Here is a 26,892-nt window from a genome sequence, read left to right on the forward strand (position 1 = left end):
AAAATATGTTGAAGTTAAGAGAAACGTTTTTTGCAGTTGACCTTCAGGGCCACCGTACCTCTGAAGCATTTAATTTCTGTTCTATTAGCTTTTTAAAATGTAAACATTTCAATGGTATTGTTATTATTTATTTACATTTTTAAGCCATTTTTGCCTTTTATTTGATCAGACTGCTGAAGAGAGACGGGAAGTGTTGGGAGGAGAGACAGCGGGGGGTGACATGCTGAAAAGGGCAGAGGTCGGATTCAAACCCTCGGCAGCACTCAATCCTCTGTACAAAGGGGCACAGGACATAACCGCTCAGCTATCAGGCACCTTTCTTTGTAATTATAATTATGGGACTTTCTGACCTTTGTTTTATACAGAATATGTTATAACTGCCCCTTCAAGTACAACAGAGTACATCACTCTGTTCTGGTTTAACTGCCAACGGGAATAAAAAAACATCCAAAGATGTGCACCATGGACAAACTGGTTTCACAAGCTGTTAAACAGGTTTCAGGGCAAACACACACATGCGCACACACACACTTTTCACCCTTACACACACCCTCGTGTCGTCTGCGTCACTGTACTTTGGTTCGACATTGAAAGAGGAAATCCCAGCCCGAGACTGAAGTCCATCAACCGCACACTTGAACAAGTGCACTTCCTCATAAATGTGCACTTACTACCACTCTGCTTCTACAAACAGTAAGAGTGAATCCACGAGCTGCACGCTGTGGGAGAAAGGAACCGGGTAGCCTGGTGTTTATTCTTTAAGTTATGATTCGGACTTTAATGATCTCTGATTTTTAGTGGATATTCAAACATCTCTGGGATCTGAAGAACAAATGGACAGGACATCCCAGCAGCCTCAGGTGAGTGTGTGTTTCTGTCCTGAACCTGTTTGATGAACGGCTGTGATTACTTATTTACCTGCGTCCTTCATGCTCACTTCACCTATGAATTATTAACCTGAGTTTCTTTAAAATGAAAACAGGAAAAATGAAGATGCAGCGAACCTGAACACAGAGAAAAAGTTAAGATAAGTTAAGTTAAAGAAACACTTCAGAGTTTTTTATGTGAAATCATGTGACTCTAGAGGAACAGAGAGAGAAATTTGATCTGAACTTCACTTCCTGTGTTAAGAATTACATATTCACAGCAGTTTGATGTCGACTTCAGAGGGAGGTGCTCACACTCTCTGACTCTGGTATTCGCAGAAAAAAAACCAAACAAGAAATGTGACCGCAAAATGCTGTAAACACCAAGGCCTGCACGATATGAGACGATGGTGTCTGATGTGACAATAACAACATTAGAAAAACGCATTTTGAAGATTGAATATTTTAACATGTGGCTCACTCAAACTTTTGTCTATCTGCGGTTCTTTGAATTTGACACAACACCTGTTTGCAGCATGCTCCTCTTGACTACATTATCAGCACAGATCGATCTGCAGGGAGCTAATAGCTTTAGCTTCATCTGAAATCACGAGCATCACACACAGACCTCTTGAGACATTGTAAAGACACTCATGTTGCTGCCATAGTTACACAAGCTGCTCTTCTTATTCAGTTTTCCACGCGCCTCAGAGCTCAGTTGTGTTTACGTCCACTTCCATGTTTTTGTGACGCTTCCCGGTCCTCTCGCTCTCATTGGCTGTTGGCTGTATTCCCTCGGCAGCAGCCCGATCTGGAATCATAAATATCAAACTTGATGCTTGATATTTACGATTCCAGATCGAGGAGGCTCCCATTCGATATGGAGCAGTAAAACAGTCGTAGTGACGGCACCCACTTGAGGATTATTTGGACAAAATTGTGAGACGCCTTGAATTAGGCCACACCCACAATCTGCCCCAAAAATCGTCTAATGTGTGGCCAGTTGTTTTCTCAGTATCCAGAGGAATTCACTCGTCATCATGCGGCAAAACCAGCGCTGTTATCCTGAGATATCAACATCGTAAAAAGTCGAGAGCTCTAGAAAACAACCAAAAATGTTTGCATCACCATGGTAACAAGGAGTAAAACAAAAAGGAAGGATGCACAGCCTCTCTGGGCTTCCATTTAAAGATCGTGACGACACTTAACTTTATGGGCTTCCAGTGAATTGAACGCTGCATCACAGAGTCACCCGCTTCATACTGTTTTTATAACAGTTATAAAAACACAAAGGTGTGTTACAAAATTCTTTGCTGTTATCATCGTACTATCATGAAAACAAACTCAGTAAGGCTTTGTTCCATCAGGGTGTTTCTGTTTTCACTCTCTTGTTTCGTTACATGCAGGTGTCACAGCAGGTGGAAAGTGAACTTCTGTTTTTCTCTTTCAGTTTGTGAATCCTGTGCACCGTTAAGCTAGAACTAAACTCAAGATGATCTAGTTTATTAAAGCCTCAAACGTCTCAGATTTATAGAAATGAGTTAATGTTTGTAATCCAGAGAGGGCGTTATTTGCATCAGGAGTAAACATGTTTTACATTCAGTCTCGTTCACTTCCTGTAACGTGAGAGTTTGATCTGTGCTGGTGAAGAAAAGCAACATGGAGACCGATGACTTTCTGAACAGCACTTTACTGTCAGACACATTTTCCTCCGACTCACACTAAAAATCATTTTCTTGTTCCTTGTAGCCTGACATCAGATGAAACCAATCAGAGGCTCAGGTGACCCAGTCTTAGGCTGAGGTAATGAAAACCTCTCAGGTAGATTTTGGTGACAGAATGAAGACGTATAACGTGTTGAACTTTAATACTTCAGCTCAGTCAGCCCTCATGTTTCTCTTCTTTTACTTCTGTTTCTGATCCTTTCTGGGCGGTCTGCTGTGTTTCCACTCTGAGCTACGTTTGCATGTCGGCAGAATATTCAGGCTTCTCTGTAGGTACAGGGCTACACAGACTGGAGGCATATGCTACAGCGAGGATTCAACGCAGACGTATAAACCAGGCTTTAAGAAAGTCGATGGTTTCAACCTTTTGAGTGTGCAACATCATTATTACTTTTTACAAACTGATTTTACAAAGTTGCATCATAAATGAGACTCGTAGGTTAGAAAACGCTTCAACTGACAAAACTCAAAGTTGGTTTCAGCCTCAAAACAAACAAAACACTGATCTTTACAAAAGTGCAACAGAAGAAAAGCCCAAGCAGCAGAAACCTCGGGGGGGAAATTAATAACGGAAACATCGAGGCCAAGAGAGAAAACATTACGTCAAGGTACAGGTGAGATAAAGACAAAAGACAAATAAAAGATCCAGAGAGAAAGTTAGGGGGACTAAATGGCCCAGCGGTTTTGTCTCACGCCCCCTGTACAGAGGTTATAGTCTTCATCGCAGGGACCGGGGGTTCAAATCCGACCTCAGCCCTTTCGTCCCCCACTCTCTCACTTCCTGTCTCTCTTTATCTGTCCTATGCGAGAAAGGTGCCACAGGTCGGACTTGAAACTAGGCCGATGAACCTCAAGGACAAGAGCCAGAGCACGTATACCAACCGCGAGGCCAAGGCCGCCCCTCTTTATTCACCTTCACTGTAGAGTTCAGAGGCGAAGAAGTCAACAGGAAACAGAGTTTTTGTTTTAACCATAACATGGAGTAATGCTCTCTGCTTTGAAAGAAACAAGCGACTCTGTGGTTATGTGGCATGAAACCACTCGTCCGCTAAAGCGCTCAAATCACCAGCAGTTTGACTCGGTTACCGTCTGGTCTAGTGTCTGTGCAGGGACAGGAAATAAATCACTTAAATGGAGAATTAAAAAAAAAAAAATCTCCCTTTAAGATTGAATAATGTTGGAGGTCTGATAGCAGAGAAGACGACAGCCTCCTCTTAAGAAACAAGCTGTAAAGTGTCATTAAAGAGTCTCTTTGTGATGCAGTCAGTGCATAAACATCATCCCGTGTTGTGTACCTACAGGCGTGGTCACTGTGTCCGCCTGCAGCCGTCTGGTCTTTGAAGTATGGTAAGATAAGAGGGGGGCGAGTGAGTGCAGGCACAGAGCTGCAGACCACAAGGCGTTAAGAACATTTGCATTTTATAATCTTATGATTTGGTGCGTTTTTTTTTTTAGCTTTTTTATAGTCTCCAGGAGGGTCTGATTTCAGGATCAGATTCAGAAATAGTTTATTAATCCCAGGGGGAAACCTGGTCTTTCTTTGAAAGCTTTTCTGCGTCTTCTTTCTGAAGCTGTGTGGATGTTGAGTTTGTGTTAGTGGGGTGCAGCATGTCTGCAGAAGTGTTTGCTTCCTTATGTTTGTTCCTGGGTCAAAGTTCAGACATGTCCAGATCCTAAACACGACTCTTTAACTTTAAGAGATTAGTTTAAAATGTTTACAAATTATCTTCATACAATCTTAGCGCTGGAAGACTCTAAAAGCATGGTTCTCAAATAGTGGGTCGGGACCCAAAAGCGGGTCGGGAAGCTGTTTTCATGGGATTAAGGATGTCAGCCTAAGGGAAATAGGTTACGGCAAAAGGTCGATGCTGCACTTACAGTTGAAGGGTAGTTAACTTACTGCACCGTAACCCTTGTTGCCACCCACCATTTATGGCATTTTCATCCCTAACCTGTTTGGTTCGATTAAAATGAAGTAGAGTAATGGTAAATAGTAAATGGACTTGAGCTTTTCTAGTTCTTTACTAGTCTTCTGACTACTCAAAGCTCTTTTTCGTCGCAGGTCACACCTACACATTCACACACTGATGGTAGAAGCTGCTGAGTAAAGAGTCCATTAGAAGTAACTCATCCATTCATACACATTCATACCAACGAAAAAAGAGGCGGGACCAATTTGGGGTTAAGAGTCTTGCCCGGGGACACATCAGACATGTGGCTGCAGTAGCTGGAGATCGAACCCCCGACCTTCCGGTTAAGAGACGACCGACTCTACCACTGATCCACAGCCGTCTGTTTTCCAAGTTGGTGCGGCTCATCTGTGCCAGCAAAACCTTAAAAAACTAAAAATATCAGGACAGTTCATCGTGACTAATCTCATACTATTTTGTCCCTTCAGGCTCTCCGTAGGTAGTGGTCCTCAGTGTCTCTCTGTAGTCTCAGTGATGTGAAAGAAGGACACAGCTGCATCTTTGAATGTCTCATTTCACTTTAATAAACTCTCAGACAGCTCAGCTGACGAGTCCAAAGTAATATCCACCTTATGACATCACACATTGACCTTATGACATAACACATTGACCTCATGACATCACACATTGACCTTTCAAAGCCTCTCAGACAGCTCTCCTGTTTTGCATATATAAGACGTTATTTAGTACGTTTTTCCTTCCTGCAGCTCATGCTTGCATTTAATTGGTTCAAAACAAACAAGAAACTTAAAACTCTTTGCTTCCTGCGGTGAGGAGGACGAGGACAGACAGCGTTTCCCAGGAGAGATAAAACATTTGAACTATTTAAGGAACTTAAATGTTAAATGAATCTTTTGACGAAAGCAGAAAAACAAAAATGTCCGTCTTAAACACACACACACATATGACTTTGTGTTATTCTCCACTGACCCGGCGTTGATGCATTCCTCTGTTACTCTGGTGGTTTATATAGCCGGGGAGTTTTCCCAATGGGAATCCTCATGTCCTCTCATTTGGACGTCTATAAATAGCCATGGTCGTGTCTTCCCATGCAGAGCCGATAATACTCATACAGAGAACATGCAGAAGGAGCTCCCAGCTGAGAGTTCACACCACTGACTATAAAAGCTGAACCAGTGACAAAGGAACGGTGTCTGCAAACTGCTGTTAGCTCGTGTCACTGACTCAGGCTGAACATTGACGCTGAAAACTCAGAAATAAGAACATTAAGGACGGAGCAACTGAATTTCTCACTCACAATAACGACTCTTTATAAAACTTGAACTGTGCGTCAGGAACATCCTGCTGTTTGGTTTTATCGATTTATTTAAACGACTTCAATGTCAGAGAAAGTATGTAGCAGTAGCTCCATTTACGACACATAAATATTTTAGATACGATAGAAATATAAATCGTGCTTCAGTCTGACACAGCGCTGGACAATTAATCCAGTTTTAATTTAAATTTCGATTTTGGCTTCCCAGTTTCCTCGACAGGGAAACAAGATAATCGGGATTAAACAACGACTCGTTTCGTCCAAAGATTCTGTCACATGATGAAAATGTTTCAAAGTGTTTGTCATTATATTTTGGCACAAACTATGTTCTGTTACAATAAATATTTGAGAATATTTTAGTTGTCTGACTGAACTCACTGCATAAGATGCCATTTTGAATTAATTATTTTGTTATGCTTGATTTGTAAAGACGCCCATACAGTGTAGTTGATAATGAAGGCTTCAGATCATACCCTATAGTGCACTGATCGTATCCCACAATGCATTGTGAAAAGTAGTGGACAACCGATGGTCACTATCAAAGCAAAAATACTGAAATCCTCACAGACCAAATAATATAATGAAACCATCACTGCCTTTGAAAGCAAAGCTGAAAATGTGTTGAATCTTTCTTTCTGGTTTCTATAACTGTTTTTGTTTTTGTCTCCTCTTAGAGTTTGGAGCAGCAGCAGCTGTCTCCGAACACCAGGAGAAGTTTCAGCTTCTCGTCTCTCCGTATCAAAAGTAAGACAGTGATTCTTACCTTCCTCTGTTTTTATTCATGACTCAGTAACTTCTTCACATTAATGTATTACCTATCAGAATCCAGTACAGGGCTTTTCAACGGAGAAGAAGTAAAAACATTATCCACGAGGAATATTGAGGATCAAAATGCCCTGTCAAAAAGGTTTTGGATGCCCCTCGGTTTGCCAGATATGAGAGCAGTTATCAGGTCAACAGGTGTTGCAGTGATGGAAGCGGGCAAGAGAAGTGGTTCAGATAGAAGTGATTGTACCCGACCTAAAAAGCCTCTGCATGTTTCTAATAAGCTCCACGAGCAGAAACGTGCTCAAGCTAGGATCAATATTGGAGATGCTTTTGAAAAATGGAGAGAGGTTAGCAGAAAGGTTTACAGACCCATGCAGAGCTGGATAAACACTGAAGCTTCAGTGTCCACCACATGGTGACCTGTGTGAGCATGGACTCTAGAGAGGAGGGGGGAGACAGCTCTCTACAATGTTTAGAATTTAGACTACAGTACCTATTTTAACCACTAGGTGTCAGAGTTACATACTACTCCTTTAACTGACAAAGCTTCAAAGAAATATGAAAAAGATTAGGACTGTTGTTTTCTTTGCAGATTGTGGTGTTTTAAAAATGTTTCTGTTTTTGTCTGCAGAGAGAAAAGACAGTTCTGATGAGGGAGGATTCCCAGAGAGGAGAGGGCTGAAGTCTTTTTCATCCGTACGAGAGGGATCAAAAAAAGGTAAAACTTTGTTCAATAACAACCTGCTCGCTCAGCTTCTCTTATCTACGACGGTGATAAAAATAATCATTCTCTGACATCATGACGAACCTGTTTGTTCCCTGACTTCTCATTATTGTAATCGTTGTTGACCTCTGGTTTCTGGTTTTTCATCGTAGAGCCAGTCCTCGATGAAGATGGCCCCTCGCAGCTGTTCAAGGCTCGGGAGCAGCTGAAGAGGACAGGTACGTGTGAGGCTACACAGGGCGCTGAAGTCATGCTTACAATACCTGACTCTTATCAGCTGTTACATTTATGCTTCATTATCACTCCCTCGTTTATCAGCTGCTTGGAAACCAGCTGTCAGGTAACAAACAAACATATGTATACAGGTGTGGAGTGGATTGAATGACCTGCACTGTCAGTGTGTAGGTGTGTTTGAAGAGAGTGGAAAGGGAGTCGGGATGGCTCGTGACAGGAGAGAGAAGATAAGCTTTGTGTTCTGAGTAAAGAAAACGTTCCTCCCCAGGTCGTCTCATGTTAAAGATGTTTTGCAGCCGCAGCTTAAAACTCCACCCGGTTCTATGCTATTTGCACATTTACACTCCTGAAAAATGTGCTTAGCTCTATTAAATGCCAACATGGCGTTGCCGATATGGCGTCGCCACCTCATTTCCTGCAACTGGAAAATCTCTGGAAACGTGTTGGGAAACCCGACGTCTTGTAGCCTGTTCACCACAGACTTGAGCAGTTCAGCATCTCAATGCACAAAATTCAGTTTCTTCGTCCCTCCAGAAGTATGACGCCCTCGTTGCCCCTGCCATGTTTGTTTTGCTGATGCGTCACTTGGCTGAGGCCACGCCTATGCAGGTAGTCTGCAGCTTTTGATTTATTTTTGGTCTTTTTGTACCTTTATTTTAGAGATAGGAGAGTGGATAGGGTCAGAAATCAGGGAGAGAGAGAGAGGGGAATGACATGCAGGAAGGGAGTCACAGGTCGGATTCGAACCCGGGCTGCCCACTTGAGGGACTGCAGCCTCCGCATGGGGTGTGCGCACTAACCACTGCGCCACCAGCGCCCCTGTATCCCATTTTCTTTCAGAGTTCTCCATCTTAAAGTCCATGTCAAGGCACTCAGTGAAGGGAGCGTCAAAAGTTGCCCCTCGGTTACACTCAGTGGGGAAGATGTAATCCAGTACCCCAGGGTGCTTTTCCTTAAGCGCGAAATATGACCCTTTAAGGTTCCAATTAAAGGGATAATAGAAGATGAATAGCCGTTCAGGCTGTCCTTTCATTGAGAGAGAGAAGCCTGAAAAGTGTTGTGTGTTTGTGTCCCACCACATGCAGCCCTTACCCCCCAAACCAGCCTGAGTCCGCCCCTGCTGCTGCCCTGACAAGTCTGACAAGTTTTTTAGTGTGAAAAAGCAGATATACGTTGTGAAAGATGTGAGGTGGTTTCTCTCTGAAATCTCGAGGCTTCATCATAGGAGTGAACTTGGAGTGAGTATTTCTCCTTGTGGCTGCTCTGGAAGGTTGAACAGTTTCTCTCTCTGTTTATGAGCAGAAAGTGCTCGTAAACAACATTTTTCCAGAAATTGCAACCTGTGTGAACATTGTTCTCAAAGTGGGAAAAAAAAAAGAAGTCATTAAAGAGAGTCTGACTCAGCGCTCTGACAGCGAACAGGTTCCTCTGGTCTGACTCTCTGCAGTGGTCTGAGTCACCGCCTGCAGGCTGCTGTTTGAACGTTAACACCAGGCAGACGTAAAGATCCTCCTTCCTTCTGTTGTCTGCCTTTTAGACCACACTGAGGGGAAATAAGTGCTCTAGCCCTGTAACACCTCTACCTGTATAAATGTGTAAAATCTGTGTGTGCCTGACACAGACTGAGCAAACTGTGAGCCTAAATTTCCACGTCTTATTTATAGATTTTTCTGTGGCGGACACTAAGTGTTTGCAGCACTTGGGTCCCAGACAAATTTCCCTAAGGGGTCATTAAATGTATCGTTTAGTATCGCCTCCAATCGTTGCATATTTTACTGTTTCATATGTTTTAGTATCATATCTCGTCGTATCGTTTTGTATCACATCCTATAGATTTTATCGGATCAAATCGAATCAGATATCGGGTCTTGGATTTCATTTATTATTCTCATCAGTTCGACTTTTCTCTCAACATTTCTATTTAATTCTCGACATTTTGACTTTTTGACTTTTTTCTCAAAGTGCATAATGAATATTTTGTTTCCTTCTATCATTATTTATTTATCAAGTCTGACCCTGATCCTCTTCCGTAATATATAACGCAGCAGAAACTTTTTGTAAGTGAGTTTGTTTTTTCTGACTTGATGTGTTCACTGAGAGAAGGAAAAAAGCAACACCGGCGGTTTTTTTTTTTTTTTGATTACGTGAACGCAGCACGGCAGAGGACCTCTTTGGGCTCGTGCCCAGCTGCATGAGAGGAGTTCCAGCCTGCGAAGCACGAGGACAGGTGGTGAGCGCGAGCCGGGATGAGATGTGTTTTTACGGTTATGGAGACGACGAAGTTTGGATTTCTGACTTTTAAACGCGTGTTTGTGGATTAAAGCAGCGATGAGTGAGGCGGTGACGAGGCGGAGGAAAGGAGCCCGACTGACGGACTTCAAGAACCGATGGAGTGAGTACCGTCCCGCTGACACAGCCGATACTCCAAACTATGATCCATCTCACTTTTTAACATCAAATTAATAAACCACAGTCAGATTTAAAGTCCGTAACAGAACAAACAACACCCCAAAACAACTTACCTGACTCCGCGGTCTGTTTTTATCCCCTGTTGCTCACCTGTCTGAACGTGTAGTGTTGCCTCCCGCAGGTAATGTCCGCTTTTATATCCAGGTGTCAAGTTGTCAACCAGTTCACGTTCCGAAAAACACGAATTTAACTTTTACCCTGCACCGAGTCCTCCACTAAGACTGTTTATTGTAAGGTGAACAGTACCGATTACACGTCAGGAAAATGCTGCAAGGTGAAATATAAACATGCCGAATTGATTTATGAACACCTGAGATTTGTTGGGTAACTTTTCCAAGTCGGTACAATAAAACGACCGAGGCGGCAACGTGAAATTCACGGAATACTGAATGAGGTTTGGCGGATATTGAAATATAAATTGAGTATTTGCTCCCTTAAACAAAACAGCTCTTTAACGGCGTGTTTCAGCCTGTTTGCCGCAGTGATCCAACCATATGTTCATACTCTATATACCTGTCTTCAGTGGCGATTCTAGAGTCTGGTGGGGCCCTGGGCAGAAATCAATCAGGGGGCCCCTCCAACCAGCGTTCATCACCATCATGTCCCGACGCTTACTCCTGTATATTTGTCCTCTCCTGTAGACAGATAATTCCTCTTCATTTCTCTTTGTTGACTCTCATTGAGGGCAAGAGGGCAACAAGAGTGACTGCTGTCAGATGGGACCCCCTCCCCCCCCTTAGGGAGGATTCCTACTGTTGGTCCACTGCTTTGGTTTTAAAGTTTGTGAGCCCTCAGGGGCGCCCCCTACTGGTCTGAGGCCCCAAGCAGTTGCCTGCCTTGCCTGTCTTTACGTCTTAGAATATAAACTCTGAGCCATTTTATTGGGGAAATTTAGATATTTACTGCCTGCTTTGCTGCCTCTGGGTGGAAATCGTAATATTATAACAGTCGTAAACATGCCGAACAACATTATGGACTCAAGTGATTTGCATATGAGCGTTTTTAGGTCAGTATTTAAAACAACATGTGCAGCATCATTGAATTCACACAATTCATAATGAAGTTTGGCGGATATTGGAATTGAAATCAAAACAATAGTTTCTGTCTTGTAGTCAAGGTGCAAACCACTAAACAAGTATGTGTACATGTCTTCAGTTGCTTTTTATTAGATTAAATTAAAGTATTTGTTTGACTTTGAAGCCTCTGGAGGTGAATATCTGGCTATTTTTTGCAGTCATGTAAATGCTGAAGTATGAGCTCAAGTGGTTTGTTTAGAAGCGTTGTGAAGTCTGTTTCTCAAACAACCAGAACGGCAGCATTAAATTCACAAATATCATGAAGTCTAGCAGATATTGGAATGTAATTGTATGTTTTGTTCTCAAAGCATAGTTTCTGCCCTCCATGCGTCACCTATAAACCTGTCTTCAGTTCTTAGTCCATCAACCCTGAGATATTTATGGGATTAAATCCTACAGTCTGAAGTACTTTGAAGCCTGTGGAGCCAAAATAACAGCCCCAAAAAATATCTAGCTTTTGTTGCAATAAGCTTGAAACACAAGTTTTGTCCGGAAAAGAAACAGACGACCTTTTTGTATTTGAACTTCTTTCAACACGGCAAATTTTAGGTGAGACGCCACAGGAGATATTTATCAAAGAATGTGGCCGTTGACGCTGATAAGTAAACATTTAGCTGCTTAAAACTGCTTTCTTTTTGTAATCTAATTTGACAAATACATAGTCTCATGGTTGCAGCTTTTCTAAGTAATCATGCTGTTTGACGTCAGGCTTTTTGTGACCGCACCATTCCTTTTTTCTTACAGAACTGACAGCTTGTTGTTGGAACATGTTCTGCAGCCTCGGGGCGCGAGCAGGATGTTAAACAGGACTGTTATTTACACCCACAACATAGCTCAGCAGCAAGGCGCACAGCGAGGCAGGTTAACCAAAAGCTGTGAAACAAATGGCGCTAAGACATAAGAAAGCTTCTGCTGTGTGTTGTGTGTTGTGTGTTGTGTGTGTGTGTGTGTGTTTTTGGATTGCAGCGAAAGTTGTGCAACTGCAAGGCGTTGGGTGGAGAGACGTTGGTGTTGCTCCTGACACAGTGCAAACACCTCATCCTGGCAACAGAGTGCGTGTATTGTGAGCTTCTTTTTTTTAAGGTTGTTGTTAGGAACCAGGCAGCGGAGCCAGAATGAAACCTGAACAATGTCCTGTGGGACTCCGTCTTTGTCTGCTCCAGGTTGTTGGACACACTCAGCTAAACTCATTCATCCTGCTCTTTATTCAGTCCTCTGCGTCTGAGAGGAAGAATACTGTAAGCTTTCACCACACAACTGATCACTGCGTCAACCGGAAGAAACTGCAGATTGGCGTTACCGGTTTGGTCTTGATTCACTCGGGAGAAGAGATTTCGTTTGTACTCTGGTTGTTAAAATGTTTGATGCTTCAGTGGGCCTCACAATTACAGAGGCTGTGATAAGATCCGTATTGAGATACATGTTGATTTTGTATAATGATGACCATGTCCTACAGATTATTCACGACACCAGGTGTTCTTTATTGTATAGTTTTTAGGGATCCTAGCCCCCAGTTTCCACATAGTCCTACACACATCACGGGAGAACTACAAGATCACATGAGAACTACAAGATCACAGGGGAACTACAAGATCACAGGAGAACTACAAGATCTTTACTTGACACCCAAGTGTCAAGTAAACATAAAATGAATCCCGATCCTCTGCTTGTTCCACTCAGACATTTAGGAGTGTGATTAAAGATTTCAGGCGGCAGCACTTGGTGGAATCGTTCTGCTCTTTGTGTCACTTGCTCGCATTTTTCAGGTTTGATAAGAAGACAGAAAACAGTCACTTCCTGTCACCTTTGAGGTCAGAGTGGTGGCGGTTTTTAAGCACATCTCATGATCTGCTTGAAAAACTCACAATGGTTGTTTTTCAGTTTTTGGCTGGCAGCTGGATTTCCTTTCCTTCGAGCAGAGCCAGGTTTGCAGATTCTGTTGTTGAATGCTAAGCTAAGCTAACTGCTCTGTTGACTTAAGAGGGATATCGAGCTCTGGGAAAAAAAGATTAAACAAATGTCTAAACAAGGATCCCAACTTCTCTGGATTATACACAGAAAACTCTTGATCAGAAAATCATTATATACTAATAGAACAATGAAAAGTAAATTAAGAAAATAGAAGTATTTTTAAATGAGCAGTATTTAACTCTGACCTCTAGTGTTTAAAATGGGTACTGCAGTCCAAATTCTAAACATTGTAGGGAGCTGTCTCCCCCCCCCCCCCCAGAGTCCATGCTCACGCAGGTCACCATGTGGTGGACACTGAAGCTTCAGTGTTTATCCAGCTCTGCATGGGTCTGTAAACCTTTCTGTGTTCTAACCTCTCTCCATTTTTTAAAAGCATCTCCAATATTGATCCTAGTTTGAGCACGTTTCTGCTCGTGGAGCTTATTAGAAACATGCAGAGGGGTTTTAGGTCGGGTACAATCACTTCTATCTGAATCACTTCTCTTGCCCGCTTCCATCGCTGCAACACCTGTTGACCTGATAACTGCTCTCATATCTGACAAACAGAGGGGCGTCCAAAACGGTCATATGGGGGTGTCTTAAAACCGCCTACCTTCTCTGGTCCAAACAAATCCAGATCATTCAGGAGCAGAATCTAAAGTTAGAAGGAGGACATACTGACTGCTGCATTGTTGTCAGAGAAGCCAGCACTTCAACATAGCATGTTTCCTTAATGTCTGATCATATAGTAAGGTACCTTTTATCATTTCACTCTCTACACATCTAACATATGGCTCCTTTAACTTAAGTTTATTATGACTAAATTCATGAGGAGACTGTTCTAACTTAATTTAAACTACTCTTCGTAGATGAATCAGAGTCTCATAATGCGTAAAAAAAATGATCAGGGATTTTTTTTTAACCATTACAGTTAAACTTCAACCTAAGGTAATGACTTCATTCAAGAGTTTCTCTTACTTTCACTTTTCTTCTGGATTCCCCCTCCGTCACCAAACTCTGATTCTGAAGTCAGATTTAGTGTCTTGCAGTAAAGTGAGGACAGGTCTAGTTAAGGAGTTAAAAGGGAATTACCAACTTTCACTTTTATGCTTTGTGAAAGTAGAGGTTGGAAGAATGCTGCTTTTCCCCACGTCACCTGAATGCAGCACAAGTAAAACATTCTTGCGTCAGAGTTTGATGTAAACAGATGATTCAGCAGGCTGTTGGCGGGTAACGGGAGGTTAATAAGTGAGTCTATTTTAGTGTGTCACGATCAGACGTCAGTGGAGGCTGATTACAGAGAACTTCACTATTTATTTATTAAATTCAACTTCTGCTTTTGAATTAGTGGTTTTGGTTGATGGTTGAAGCGGTTCAATGGTTGTTATCACCTTTTAAAATGTGTCTGTCACAAAAGAAAATGAGTTTGTAAAATATTTAAAGGTGTGGGATGTAGAGTTTTTAAGCCAAAATATCTTGTTTTTTTTATCTTGTGTGTTTTTATATTTTGTTGTTCTTACTTTACCTCGAATATTTCCATCAGTTATCAAAACCAGAGAAATCCTTCTTTTTACAGTTGTAACGCCTCGTGTCTTGTTGTGACGATGTGTTTATCGTTGCCATGGAAACACCGGATGTTACCTCATAGGCCGCTGCATATGGAAGTGTGAGCTGCTACTGAAAGCTGCCGTCCTCTTGATGTATCATTTCAATTAGCTCGTCTGTAAACATATTCTCTTCCTCAGGTCGGTTTCGCCCGGTCGTCATGACTACGGTTAACTCAGAGTTTGTTTTCGTTGGGATCACTCTCATGATTCCCCGCCAGCCTTAAAGTTATGTTTTGTTATTGTTTTGATTGAGAGCCCCCTGGTGGTGGAATCTACATACTGCATGTTTACAGCTTATTTTCCCCTCCACATCTCTCTCTCTCTCCCCTTGTCTCTCTCTCCCCTCAGCATCTTTACATCTAAAACTCACATTGCAGAGTTGATCAAATGTAAAAGTTTTTGAAGATTTGAGTAGGAAAGAAGGTCTGACAGACAGAACTGTGTAATCACCAAACCTCTCTGTGTGTTTTTCAGGCGAGCAGCCCAAAGGTCACCTCATCTCTGATGTCACTGAAAAACCCCGTAAGTCCAGCTGCCTGAGTAATAACCTCTCCACTGTGAGTGTGTTTAAGGACTTAGAGTATCCCAGTTATGAGTCTTCTCCTGGTTCTGATCATATTCAGGATGTGGTGTTTACCTTCACACAGAGAAACCTGGTTCCTCATATCGCTCTCGACATGATAAATACTTATATCCTGGTTTCTCATTACTGCTTCTTATCGTGCAAACGTCTGAGATGTTTAATTTTTACAACATCAACTGTAGTGATTTAGACATCTGAGAGTCTTCGCTTTATTTATTGCCGACATGGCGTTGCAGATATGACGTATCCGCCTCATTTCCAGCAACTGGAAAGACAAAACTCAGATTTTTCTTCTCTTCCAGAGTCAGACGCTCTCGTTGTCACGGCCATGTTTTTTTAACCGATATGTCACTTGGCTGAGGCGGCGCCTACACAGGTAGTCGTCAGAATCCGAGGTAAAGCGTAAACATGCTACAGAATCCCGTTTTCTGTAAGGGTTCTCCAGGAAGCAAAATTAAGGATACGATGTTTACAAGCACAAACACAAAAACAGGACTCTTTAAAAACCTGATCAAAACCGGGATGCTCAGGTCCATGTCAACGCTCTGAATGTCCCCTTGACTGTGAAGTAGAGATGTTCTTCTCTCTCTCTCCTTAAAAGGCTTTATATGTGATTTTTAATGGAATAGAAATCAAGTATATCCTCTGAAAATAACTCTGTGAGTCATGACTGTCTACAATGGGTGTAACACCAGAGTCCCACTGTCTGTGATGCTTTCAGAGTTTTCAGAGTCCTATCTTGACTTTGTTTACATCGCCGGGACGGCCGGCTGACTCCTCCCCTCGTGTATAAAAGTTGTTTAATTGAGGGTCTAGAGAAAAGAAGAATAACATACTGTACTCACTGCTTAACTGTGTTTCTAGATCACGCTCATTTCAGGTAAATTTACATGCAGTGTGAAGATACGAGCATAATAAAGATTGCTAGCATTAGCATGCTAACACAACAATGCAGCGCGACTTGTTTTGGTTTCATGCTGGTGCTTCTGCTGGATCTAAAAATCACATATAAAGCCTTTAAAGAGAAGTTGTTGTTATTGTTGGGTGTTTATCATCAGAACTTAATATCTTTACCCTCTGCTCCTCGTGCTCCCTCTGATGTCTGCAGCTTCTCCTAAACGGAGGAAGCAGCTGTGACCAGTGATAACTGTTGCATCAAAATATTTACACAACAACATCATTCTCAGTGTACTCGTGTCAGCAGAGCTTGAATATTACTCACAGTCGTGTAAAAATATATTTGTATGACGGTTTCAGTGTTTATGATTTGTGTTCTCCTCCTGCAGCCCTCCCCTCTGGTGAAGATGAAGGTGAACGACAGGGGGCGCTCAAGAGGTTCAGTGCCATGTGGTCGTCGTTCCGCAGAGGGAAAAGAGACAGTGAGTGTGACATCAGAAAACCACATCAAACACAAGTGATTCACAGTTTGAGCTCGACGGTACTTCTCCTTTTTTATGTCAGTGTTCCTGTTCAAGCAGAAAGGGACGCGGTGATGATAATGAGAGCTCAGGCACGATGCAGGTGGCGCTGGATGTGGACTCAGGGTGTTATTAGAGGTTATACAACCACTGACATTAACCGCAGATGATGGGGGTGTAAAAATAGCTGTTGGACAAAGATACTAAGAGCGCACTCACACTAGGTAATCCGTACCGCCCTGAGCATGTTTGACTTCTGAGACTGCTCCTGACTGTGCTCAGGCTCCGTACCCCTCTTTGGTCCTGGCACAGACCCTGCTGCGTTGTCACATCAGCTCACTCTGACTTTCTGCAGAATAAATACGAGGAGGCTGGAGGAGAAACATTCAGCTGTTTGTGTTCACACATGACGCTCAGCCTGTAAACGTCGGGAGTGTCTCAGGAGTTTTGTGCAGGTGTGAACAACAAGGCTTTTCACTGCTTAGAGCTCTTTTATGCTTCAAATTCAAATAACTTTATTCATCCGTTAGGAACTTCATTTGTGTAAAAGAGCATCAATGCGCATACAGCTAGACACACAAAAACAACAACAGAAACATGCATACAAGTGGCTCTATTAAAAGCATGATAAATTATTGTTATAAGCGGTTAAATGAGTGGTGTTAAAAATAAATAAGAAATAGATCATTTGTTCATGACCCTGAAGGATGTGGGAGCAAAGCTTGACATGGTTCGATTAGTCCGGAAAGTGAGAGATCTGTATCTGTGGCCTGAGGGGAGACGATCATTGGACGATCATCTGACACTTGAACGCATCTGATCCCAAACCAACAGAGTGAGATTCCTCAAATTAAAGTTTGGGCTTCAACAAATAATCGAAACGATAAGAACTTGGTGTTAACTCAAAGAAAACAGCTTTGATTGACTTTGGTCATCCTGGATGAAAACTGATGTGCCTTTTGATAAGCGTGTGGATGAAGGAGATGGCATCTAGTATTGCACTGGAGAGAGTGACTTGCATAACTAAAGGAAGGACAAAAGAATTTGAAAATATGTGGAAACCTTTATTGGAGTTTCTTTGTCATCAGAGCACATGATCCTTTTAAGATCGCTGTGTGTGGAGTGCTTGTGTTTCTTCATTTATTGTTCGTAATGTTTATGGAGGTCTTGTATTTGTGTGTGTTAAATGTGTTTATTGTAGTTCAGTTATGTGTAAAGATTTCAATAAAGGCATTGTTAAAAAAAAAAAGTAATAATAATAATGGAAACATAAAACATCTGGTCGATAGCTCTGAAGCTTGTCGAGCTCGATTGGCAGTTTTATCAGCGCTATTAAATGCCAACATGGCGTCGCAGATATGGGGTTGCCTCCATGTTTGTTTTGCTGAAATGTCACTTAGCTGAGGTCGTGTCTGTGCAGGTAGTCTGCAGCGTACACATGCCACAGTATCAGTATAATACAGTATATAGGAGTATCAACTTTTTCCAGATTTCTGCATGACCAAGGATGATGTGACAGATAGAGATGTCTCTGTTTAAAACCCCTTATCACATTTATTAATCAATACATTCTGTTTACTCTAAGCTGCTGTTTCGCCCGGTAACGTAGCAGTTTGTTAATCTGTCGTGCTGTAAAAAAAAAATCATGTTTAGATTTTTTAATGAATCCTTTCAAACACTTGTCTCCGAGTCGGAGCCGAAGCAAACGAAACACAGACATCTGAACTGAACGTCTGCACGGAATGATAACACAGAAATATCAGCCAGTACTTTTTTTATTAAGTGGAAATACACTGTGCAGAGCTTTCTGTTTTTGTTTGACCCCTGACCTCTCTCACACACGCATACACACACTTATGACGGTGTGTCACAATCTGAAGAACTGTGTTTAACATTTTTGACTCGGAGTAAAAACAATCATTCCAGCTCAAAGTTTAGCGTCGTGTTTTTACTCAAACTGTTACTGCGTCGAGTTTTCGCTGCCAAAAAGTCTCACTTGAAAGGAACCGGTTCTTCAGGTGGAACATATAATCTCTGCATACTTCAAAGTCTTTGTGCAGCATTTTAAACCTGATGATTTTTCAGGCGAACGTCTGCCAACTTTAAGTGTTTATTCATGTCACTGAGGACGAATAGCTGCTGGAACTGTTCAACACGGAGAGACAGAAGGCAGCCGAGCTGAAGACGGAGAGATCCTCGCTGAGAGACAAAGAACACATGAGTGGGCTGCAGTTACATGAAGGAGGAGACGAGCTGAATGATGACCTCTGGACAGAGCTGGAGAGTTCAGGCAGCAGGACAGATGGTAGACAAGAGGCGGGAAGGTCCTGACTGTAGGCAAACAGTATCTGCAAACACAGCTGATTAATGATCCGAGGGACAGATTCCACCCAAAGACAGAACTAAATTAAACAGTCAGCTCACCACATTATGATATAAACCCACCGGTGAGGAGGTTTTCAAAAGTTATGAGACAGACTGAAATTAAAATGTATTACTTCATATAAGCGATAGATTAAAGGAGAGCATCAGAAAGAATAAGAGTGATTGTTTCTGTTGTCATAGTGATGCTGTTGCTGGATTGTTCCCTCCAGATGAGCGCTGGGTCTCTGCCTCAAGTGTTCTTGGGTCTTGTTCATGAGTGAGGGCAAAGTGGATTGTGAGATCCACAGACGACTTGTAACCGGACCGTCCTGGTGAAGAGGGAGCTGAGCCTGAATTCTCGATTCACCAGCTACTCTTCATTGTAACTATCACCTGTGGGCATGAGCTTTGAGTGGTGACTGAAAGAATGACATCACAGATACAAGCTGCTGGACTGAGTTTCCACAGGGGGGCGTCTGGGCTCAGTCTGCAGCCTGGTGGATGTACGTCACAGGTTCATGTAGCCCAGACTTTAGATTTTCATCCATCAAAATGCTGACTGACCTTCTGTGATGTGAGCTGTCACAGCTTGCTCGTTCCTCTAATGACGCCTATAAATCTTTCCATGTGCCTTACATCGCTAACCCTTCTCTTGTTTCTCTGCAGAGGTCAAAGACCCGGAGCCCGAGGAGCAGCCGGGCCCCATGGTGGAGGACAACACCTCCCGGCAGCACAAATACGTCAGCGGTCAGTACTTCTTCGAGTATCTGGTCGTGGTCAGCCTCAAGAAGACCAAAGACGGCAGCAGCTACGAACCTCAGATCACCTACCAGTTCCCCAAGGTCAGTGCTGCTGGAGCATGAAGTGAAGCTGTGTGAGCTGACAGCTTTCTTCTTACCGTGGTCTCCATAGAAACCAAACAGACGCTGAGGCGGGGTTCAGGGGGCTACAGCCACCACATCCAAAAACAGAGTGTTCATCACTGCAAATATTATTCAGAACAGATTGAGGCATAGCATTAGCTTGTAGCGTTAGCCGTGTCATCGTTGTCTCGTGTTTAGCAGCTTCACCGGCTGCAGGAAGTGGTCTAACCCGAGTTATGTCTCAGGTTTGATCCGAATAAGTCAATAAATCCCTCCTCCTTTTTCCATTCAGAAAGACGGGATGGCGAGATATCAGAAGGAGGAAGAGGAGAAGACGCTGAAGGCGATCACTCTCTTTTGTTTCCCCGAGGGCATCAACTGGGCTCCTCTGACAGAATACCACAGGTACGCCTCTCACCTGTTTCAATCCTTTAACCTGTTTTTAAGGTTTAGAGTTCTTCAACATCTTTCTGTCTGTTTGCAGTGAGACGTTTTCCTTCGTTCTGACCGAGATCGACGGCAGCAGAAGAAACGGATACTGCAGGAGGTTACTGGTCAGTGTGCGGACTGACCGCGTCTCTAACATGTCGTCAGTTACAGATCATTTTATTAACTTTATTAACTTTTCTCTCCTTTCATCATCTTTAATCTTCAGCCTGGAGGGAAAGGAGCTCGACCTCCTGAGGCGTACTGCATCATCAGCTCGCTCGCTTGTTTCGGCCTCTTCTCCAAAGTGAGTTCAACGTTTTGGGTTTAACCTAAAAGTTTCTATTCGAACATCATGACTTTCAAAGATATAGCAGTGTGAAAGTGATGTTTTCTATTTGTGAACAGCTGATCTGTTCAGACCTGCGGCTCGTTTAGTCATCACCTGGTTCAGCCGGTTTCTGCCTTCTGATTTTAACCTGACACGCTCATTACAGGCCAACAATACTGAGAGTAGATTTATATATATCTCTAGAGCTCTATGGGGACATTAACTCAAAGTGTGTGAAGGGCGTCTCTCCAGTGACTGTGTGACACACCTGTCAGGTGGTTTTGTGTGTGTGTGTGTGTGTGTGTGTGTGTGTGTGTGTGTGTGTGTGTGTTCTCAGTGATGTGTCACTGAAGGAAAACGTGGCAGTAAAAAAAGTTTGAACAGAAGCAACAGAATGAGGTCACTTCGTCCTGAATCTTTGGCAGTGTGAGGACTTTATTCACCCTGGAGAAAAGAGGTTAACAGGGACCGCCCACTTTTTCAGCGGTTCTGGGTCCAGAAGTAAATTTCCCCGTTCATATCCTCCTTTGACATTTCACAAAGTGAATATGCGATACTTGTGACTATAGTAGATTTGATTTGGAGCCAAATCGACGTTTAGGACTGAGAAAAAGAGTAAATGTAAATACAGCGCCACCTTGAGGTCAACATGTTTTACTTCATGGACCTGAGAAGTGAAAGGATCTGCAGTGAAGTGTCTTTATTTTGCAGCACAAACATTTTTTGCGATGAAAAATAAGAGAAGAAATCATATTTTCTTTGCAGTGTCAATAAGGATTTTAAGTCTTTCCACTTTTTATTTTACATTAAAACAAAAAATCTGCTGCCTGATAATGTAGCTCGCCTCCATCTTAACACATAAACATTAAGTTGAACCTTTTGCTTTCTGAAGTTTTGCTTTTTAATCCCTGCTAGAGAAGTTTTTCAGATGTTTGTAATTCTGAAGAAGAAACAAAAAAGCAGAATCACAGCTTGCGCAGAAATCTGTTGGAGAAAAACATCAAGCTGATATCAATGATGCTCGTCCTTGTTTTATTTTTGGGATTTTATAAGCCGTGCTCTGTCCTGACCCGCGTGCTCTCCTGCTTGTGTGTTTTTTTGCAGATATTCGACGAGGTGGAGAAGCGGCGGCAGATCTCCATGGCCATGATCTACCCATTCATGCAGAAGCTGAGGGAGGCTTCATTCCCAGCTCCGGGAAACACTGTGGAGATTAAGAGCTTCATTCCTGAGTCGGGCACTGAGGTCAGAGCGGGCGTTTATTTTCACAACTCTGACCCGCTGTGATATCACCGCTCTCACAAAGTTATTCACCCCCTTTTTTTTCACCCCACGTCAAGCTTTAAAAAGTCTTCAAAAGTGTCTCGTTCTGATATGTAGACAGGATGCGTGCATGTCAAAGATTTCAGGCTGCCGGAAACAATGAGTGCAGGTTAAATCTCCCTCCACAGTCAGGAGGGAGGATGACCTGACATCACCCACTCAGCTGGACTCAAGCCAAAACTACTACAAGTAAACCTGCAGACTTTTAATGACTCAGGAGGAAAACATGAAGCCGATACACAGGAAGTCATTACTGTAGAGAGGATGGCCCTATTGTTACAGAGTGAGGGAGAGAGAAAGTCCCCTGATCTCCAGAGAAGATTAGCGTGAGATGATACACTCTTCTTTTCCTCTGAAATAAGGTGAGGCTAAAAAGAAGTAAACAGGCTGTAATCAAACAACAGCTTGAATCTAAGAGATTCAAAGATGGAGTCAGCAACATTTCTCATGCCGTTTGTAAACACTGCATTCAAACGGGGCTCCTCCTCCTGGGCTCATCACTCCCAGAAGCCCCGCCCCCTGCAGGATGTAGTGTGTACGTTTACTGCTTGTACCTACACTGCAAGCGAACGCAAGCCAGCACAAGCTAACCGCCGGTGTTTGTCACTTGCCTGTCCAACAGGAAGTAGACCAACTCCACGTCCTCGGGTAAAAGACAACACAAGGTTCACCCTCGTTTTAGAACGAGCTTTATCCACTTGGTGTTTCTCCTCACTCTGATTATATTTCCTCTTCTTTGCTGCTACGTCCACGTCCGTCATATTCACCGGTTTGAATCTCGTCCAATCACTGAGTTGTATCCACTCCTAAACTCACCTGCTGTGCTGTCATTGGCTGGAGGAAACACACCAGCTCCGCCCAGAAACGTCCCGAGTCAACCAGAACAAAGCAGAACAGTAAAATCCAGTCAGAGGACAGAGTCTCTGCAGACACAGTCACCACCACACATGTATGGAGGCCCAGAAGGGACGATGGAGCAGCTTCACTTTAGGAGAAGTCTGTGTTTTATTTTGAAGGATCAAGCTAATGACTGTACCTTTAAGAGATGCTAAATAACCAAAGTTGATGATAAAAAGTCCGACATGGCAACCCTGCTGGAAGCTCGCTGTAGATCCTGCAGGCGGGTGTGTGTGGCGTCATGTCTGAACATGTCCTGCATTACTTCACCTTTACCTGAGAGCAGAAACACTACACCTCTCCCAGCAGGCCACGGGAGAGTTTCAACAGATAGTCGACTACAAAATCAGCTCTCTCTATGTGAAGACTCTTCTTCATTCTGACAGCAGAGTAAACGTCTTCAATAAAACACAAACAACATAAAGAGGAAGAAATACATCTGTACCCCCCCCGCCCTCTCTCTCACACACACACACACACACACACACACACACACACACACACACACACACACACACACACACACACACACACACACACACACACACACACTCAGGCCATGTCGTGTTTAAGGTTGTCAGTGGACTGATGATGCTGATGTTGTTGTTGACATGTTTGTGATCTCTCTCTCTCTCTCTCTCTCTCTCTCTCTCTCTCTCAGATCATCAGTCTGACTCGGCCGTTGGACTCCTGGCTCGAACACGTGAACTTCGGCGTTCTGTTCGGCTGTCTGACGGACGAGGAGGTGCTGCTCGTGTTCGCCTCCGCCGTCCTGGAGAGACGAATCGTCTTCATAGCCGATGAACTCGGGTCTGTGCTCCTCAGATCTGGCCTATTTCTCTCACTCTCTCTCTCACTCTCTCTCTCTCTATTTCTCTCACTCTCTCTCTCACTCTCTCTCTCTCTATTTCTCTCACTCTCTCTCTCACTATTTCTCTCACTCTCTCTCACTCTCTCTCCTCAATTTATGAATCTATCCACTGCCCCCCCCCCCCCCCCCCCCCCCCCCCCCCTCCATTCTGTCGATGATTAATTGACCTGAACCCGATCGTTTCTCTCGTGTCTCTGCAGCACGTTATCTCAGATCATTCACGCTGTGGCCGCGCTGCTCTACCCGTTCACCTGGCAGCACACACTCATCTCCATCGTACCCGAGATCCTCATCGACGTGGTGATGGCTCCCACGCCCTACCTGCTGGGGGTCCAGAAACACCTGCTGGACCTGGTCATAGACCAGGGCGACGTGAGTCAGCATGAAGGACACAAAGAAAAACTTCATTTATTTAGAATAAAATCAGAAGTCAGCTTTCTTCTTCTCTCTCTCTGAAACAGCTGCTCGTGGTCGACCTGTCCGAGGACAAAAAGCAGACCTTCATCGAGTCGGTAAGTGTTGTATTCACATGTACTTTATGAAACTATCTTTTCTTCATCAGATATTCATTATATATTTATGGGACATTTGTGTAAATCTAAACCTTTCCAGATTGGAGATGAAAGCTCGATTCTGCCGCCGAAGCTCCAAGCTGAAATCATGGAGGCTCTGAGCAAAAGACAGAAAGCGTCGAGTAAGTAAAGAGAATCAAACACACGTTTATCTGATTAGTCTCATTTTTATTTATGGGGATATCTCAGGGTGCAGGTAGATCCATCTGTCATGCACAAGCACTTAGAAGCTGGCTAGACAGACTTCCTCTAACAGGCAGAAACCTCGAGCAGGACCAGACTCTCTGTGATCCCCTTTTCCACCGAGTCATTTCCAGGACTGGTTCAGAGCTGGCGCCTCATCTGGCGCCAGCCTAATGACTGACTCAGGGCCTGAAGAAAAAACAGTTTCAGAGTAACACCAACTCCTACAAGAAAAAAAAACTGGTTTACGTCGGAGCAACAGAGATGTAGTTTTAACATCACTTGTGTTTTCTGTCTTTTTTCTTCCAGCGGTAGAGGAGCTGAACCGGGTGGTGTCGGAAGCCTTCCTGCATTTCTTTGTGAGGACAGTCGGCCATTACGCCCCGTATGTGAAATACGGCCACTCGGGGGAGCCGGGGGTGTTTGCGAAGAGAAGTTTCTACAAGGCCATCGAGTCCAAAACCACCCGACACTTTGTCAAGAAGTTCCTCCAGACGCAGATGTTTGACCTTTTTATCCAGGAGGTGGAGCAGCAGCAGCGTGGACCACAGCAAGGTGACAATTTTCACACTAAAATAACATCTGTCTTTGCAAATCCAGCAGACTCCAGTGAGTGTGTTCACATGGATTTAGAGTATCCTGGTTTGGATCATATTCAGGATCTGGTGTTTACATGCACACAGAGAAACATGTTTATTCATACCCTTGTATACATCATAAATACTAGTATCCTGGTTTCTGGTTACTGCATCATATTTGTGCAGATTTTTTTTCAGAGATGCGACTGCAGTGAACTGATTTTCAGAGTCTCGACCACAAACAACAACCCACACATTTCAGATTGAACTGTCGTTACTTAATCCTCCAACTGGAGCTCATGTTGACACAATCATTTTCTAAACCGGAAACTTATTTGTGTTTTTTTCTCCTGCAGGAATATTTCACAAAAAGATCGCTGAGTACCAGGAGAAGAAGAAACGGGAGAAGGCGAGGAAACACTAGCTGTGTGTGTGAATGTGTGTGTGTGTGTGTGTGTGTGTGTGTGTATATATATAGAGGAGTACATAGGAGACGATGGGAATGTTGCACTGTGTGTGTTTTTATGTCCTGTGTTGGTTTAAAATAATTAATGTGTGAATTACTGTACGGCTATGTTGCTGCTACTCTGTGAAACACTGGCAGAACGAGAGACTTCAGCTCCACCTGTAGGCCGCAGTCTGTCGCTGACGAGCAGGAAATCATTTCAAATAAAAGACTAGTTTTTTAAGTCACAGTGCCTGCAGTCTCTGATTTTTATCACAGCTTCTTTCAAGTTTCTTATTGTTGACGTAGATAGCAGGCCGTCCCCACCAACGGTCCAGAGAGAACCTACGGGACAAGAGAGCTCAGGAGCTCCCAGCTCCAATGCACAAAAGAAAACTCGTAAATGTTGTGTAAAAATAAACTTCAGTTTAATGTTCTTTTCACTTCTTCTCTCCTCCTCAATGACAGAATGTAATTTATTTTAGTCCTATAACAGCAGGCAAACTCTGCATCTGCTGATTTGTCTGACCAGCCTTTTCAGATAATTCTCCATCATCTGTAGTTCAAACTCACAGGTATAACCAGCAGAGATTATAGTCTGTTTTGAGCACAAGGTAAAAAATTCACACGGGGCCCCTCTAACCAGAGGTGTAGGGTTGCTGTAACAAGACGGGTGACGTCACTCAGGCTTCGTCCACTGCTATTTACAGTGTATGATTTATACTGTAACTAGCTTATTATTTTTCTTTCAGCCTGCTAGATAAGCTAAGTATTTGACTGCCGCCCCCTCCTCTGACCCCCAGCGGTGCACGCTCGACTCGGTCAGCTGCTCTGCTTGCTAAGTTAACTAATATTCAAGGTCAAAGAGCAAACGTGAAAATGTAGTGCTCGCAGAAGATCTCTCCCTTACAGTTAAGGCAAAACAAATGACTTTTTTTTCATTATCATTATTTGCTCCGACTTCGACCCCCACTTTGGGAACCACTGCTCTGGAATAATTTGGAAAAGGTCCATATACTTTATGCTATTTGTTGTTGCGTTAATAGTTTTCTGATTTGTGTAGGACTCTCACATTAAAAACACTTAAAAAAAGGTAAACAAACAAAAACATCAAACTTTATTTTGAGCCATTTAACAAAATTAAAAAAAAACCCATTTTAAATCACATTTTTAAGTTGCTTAGGTATTTAATAGTTAATAGTTTTATATCTCAAATAGCCTTCCCTCATGTTTTGTTATTTTAAACAATCATTGCTTTGGATTTCTTTATTTTAAAGCATATTTGTCCTTGTATGCCATTACGTTGGGAACAAGTCTGTACTGCTTGTATTTCTAATGTTGTATGTTTACTTTCACATTTCTCTACCAAAACTA

The 26,892-nt window shown here is 43.0% G+C and overlaps 1 protein-coding gene across 2 annotated transcripts; it reads left to right on the forward strand.

The window, feature by feature from the left end:
* Positions 1–601: 601 nt before the first annotated feature.
* LOC109981519 (DENN domain-containing protein 2D) lies at positions 602–25,766 on the forward strand. Of its 2 annotated transcripts, XM_020630340.3 has the most exons (17): positions 602–860; positions 6,511–6,580; positions 7,236–7,322; positions 7,481–7,546; positions 15,139–15,186; positions 16,534–16,626; positions 19,696–19,871; positions 20,185–20,297; positions 20,377–20,446; positions 20,548–20,625; positions 21,754–21,894; positions 23,531–23,679; positions 23,941–24,112; positions 24,202–24,252; positions 24,353–24,434; positions 24,805–25,050; positions 25,430–25,766. In XM_020630340.3, the coding sequence occupies exons 1-17, from the start codon at positions 834–836 to the stop codon at positions 25,495–25,497; spliced, it is 1,737 nt and encodes a 578-aa protein (XP_020485996.1). In that variant the 5' UTR covers positions 602–833; the 3' UTR covers positions 25,498–25,766. The 2 variants fall into 2 exon arrangements, with proteins under 2 accessions (XP_020485996.1, XP_020485998.1); XM_020630342.3 differs by lacking the exons at positions 602–860; positions 6,511–6,580; positions 7,236–7,322; positions 7,481–7,546 and adding an exon at positions 9,747–9,954.
* The last annotated feature ends 1,126 nt before the right edge of the window (positions 25,767–26,892 follow it).

Source organism: Labrus bergylta, chromosome 12, assembly GCF_963930695.1.
Source record: "Labrus bergylta chromosome 12, fLabBer1.1, whole genome shotgun sequence".
NCBI classification, from domain to species: domain Eukaryota; kingdom Metazoa; phylum Chordata; class Actinopteri; order Labriformes; family Labridae; genus Labrus; species Labrus bergylta.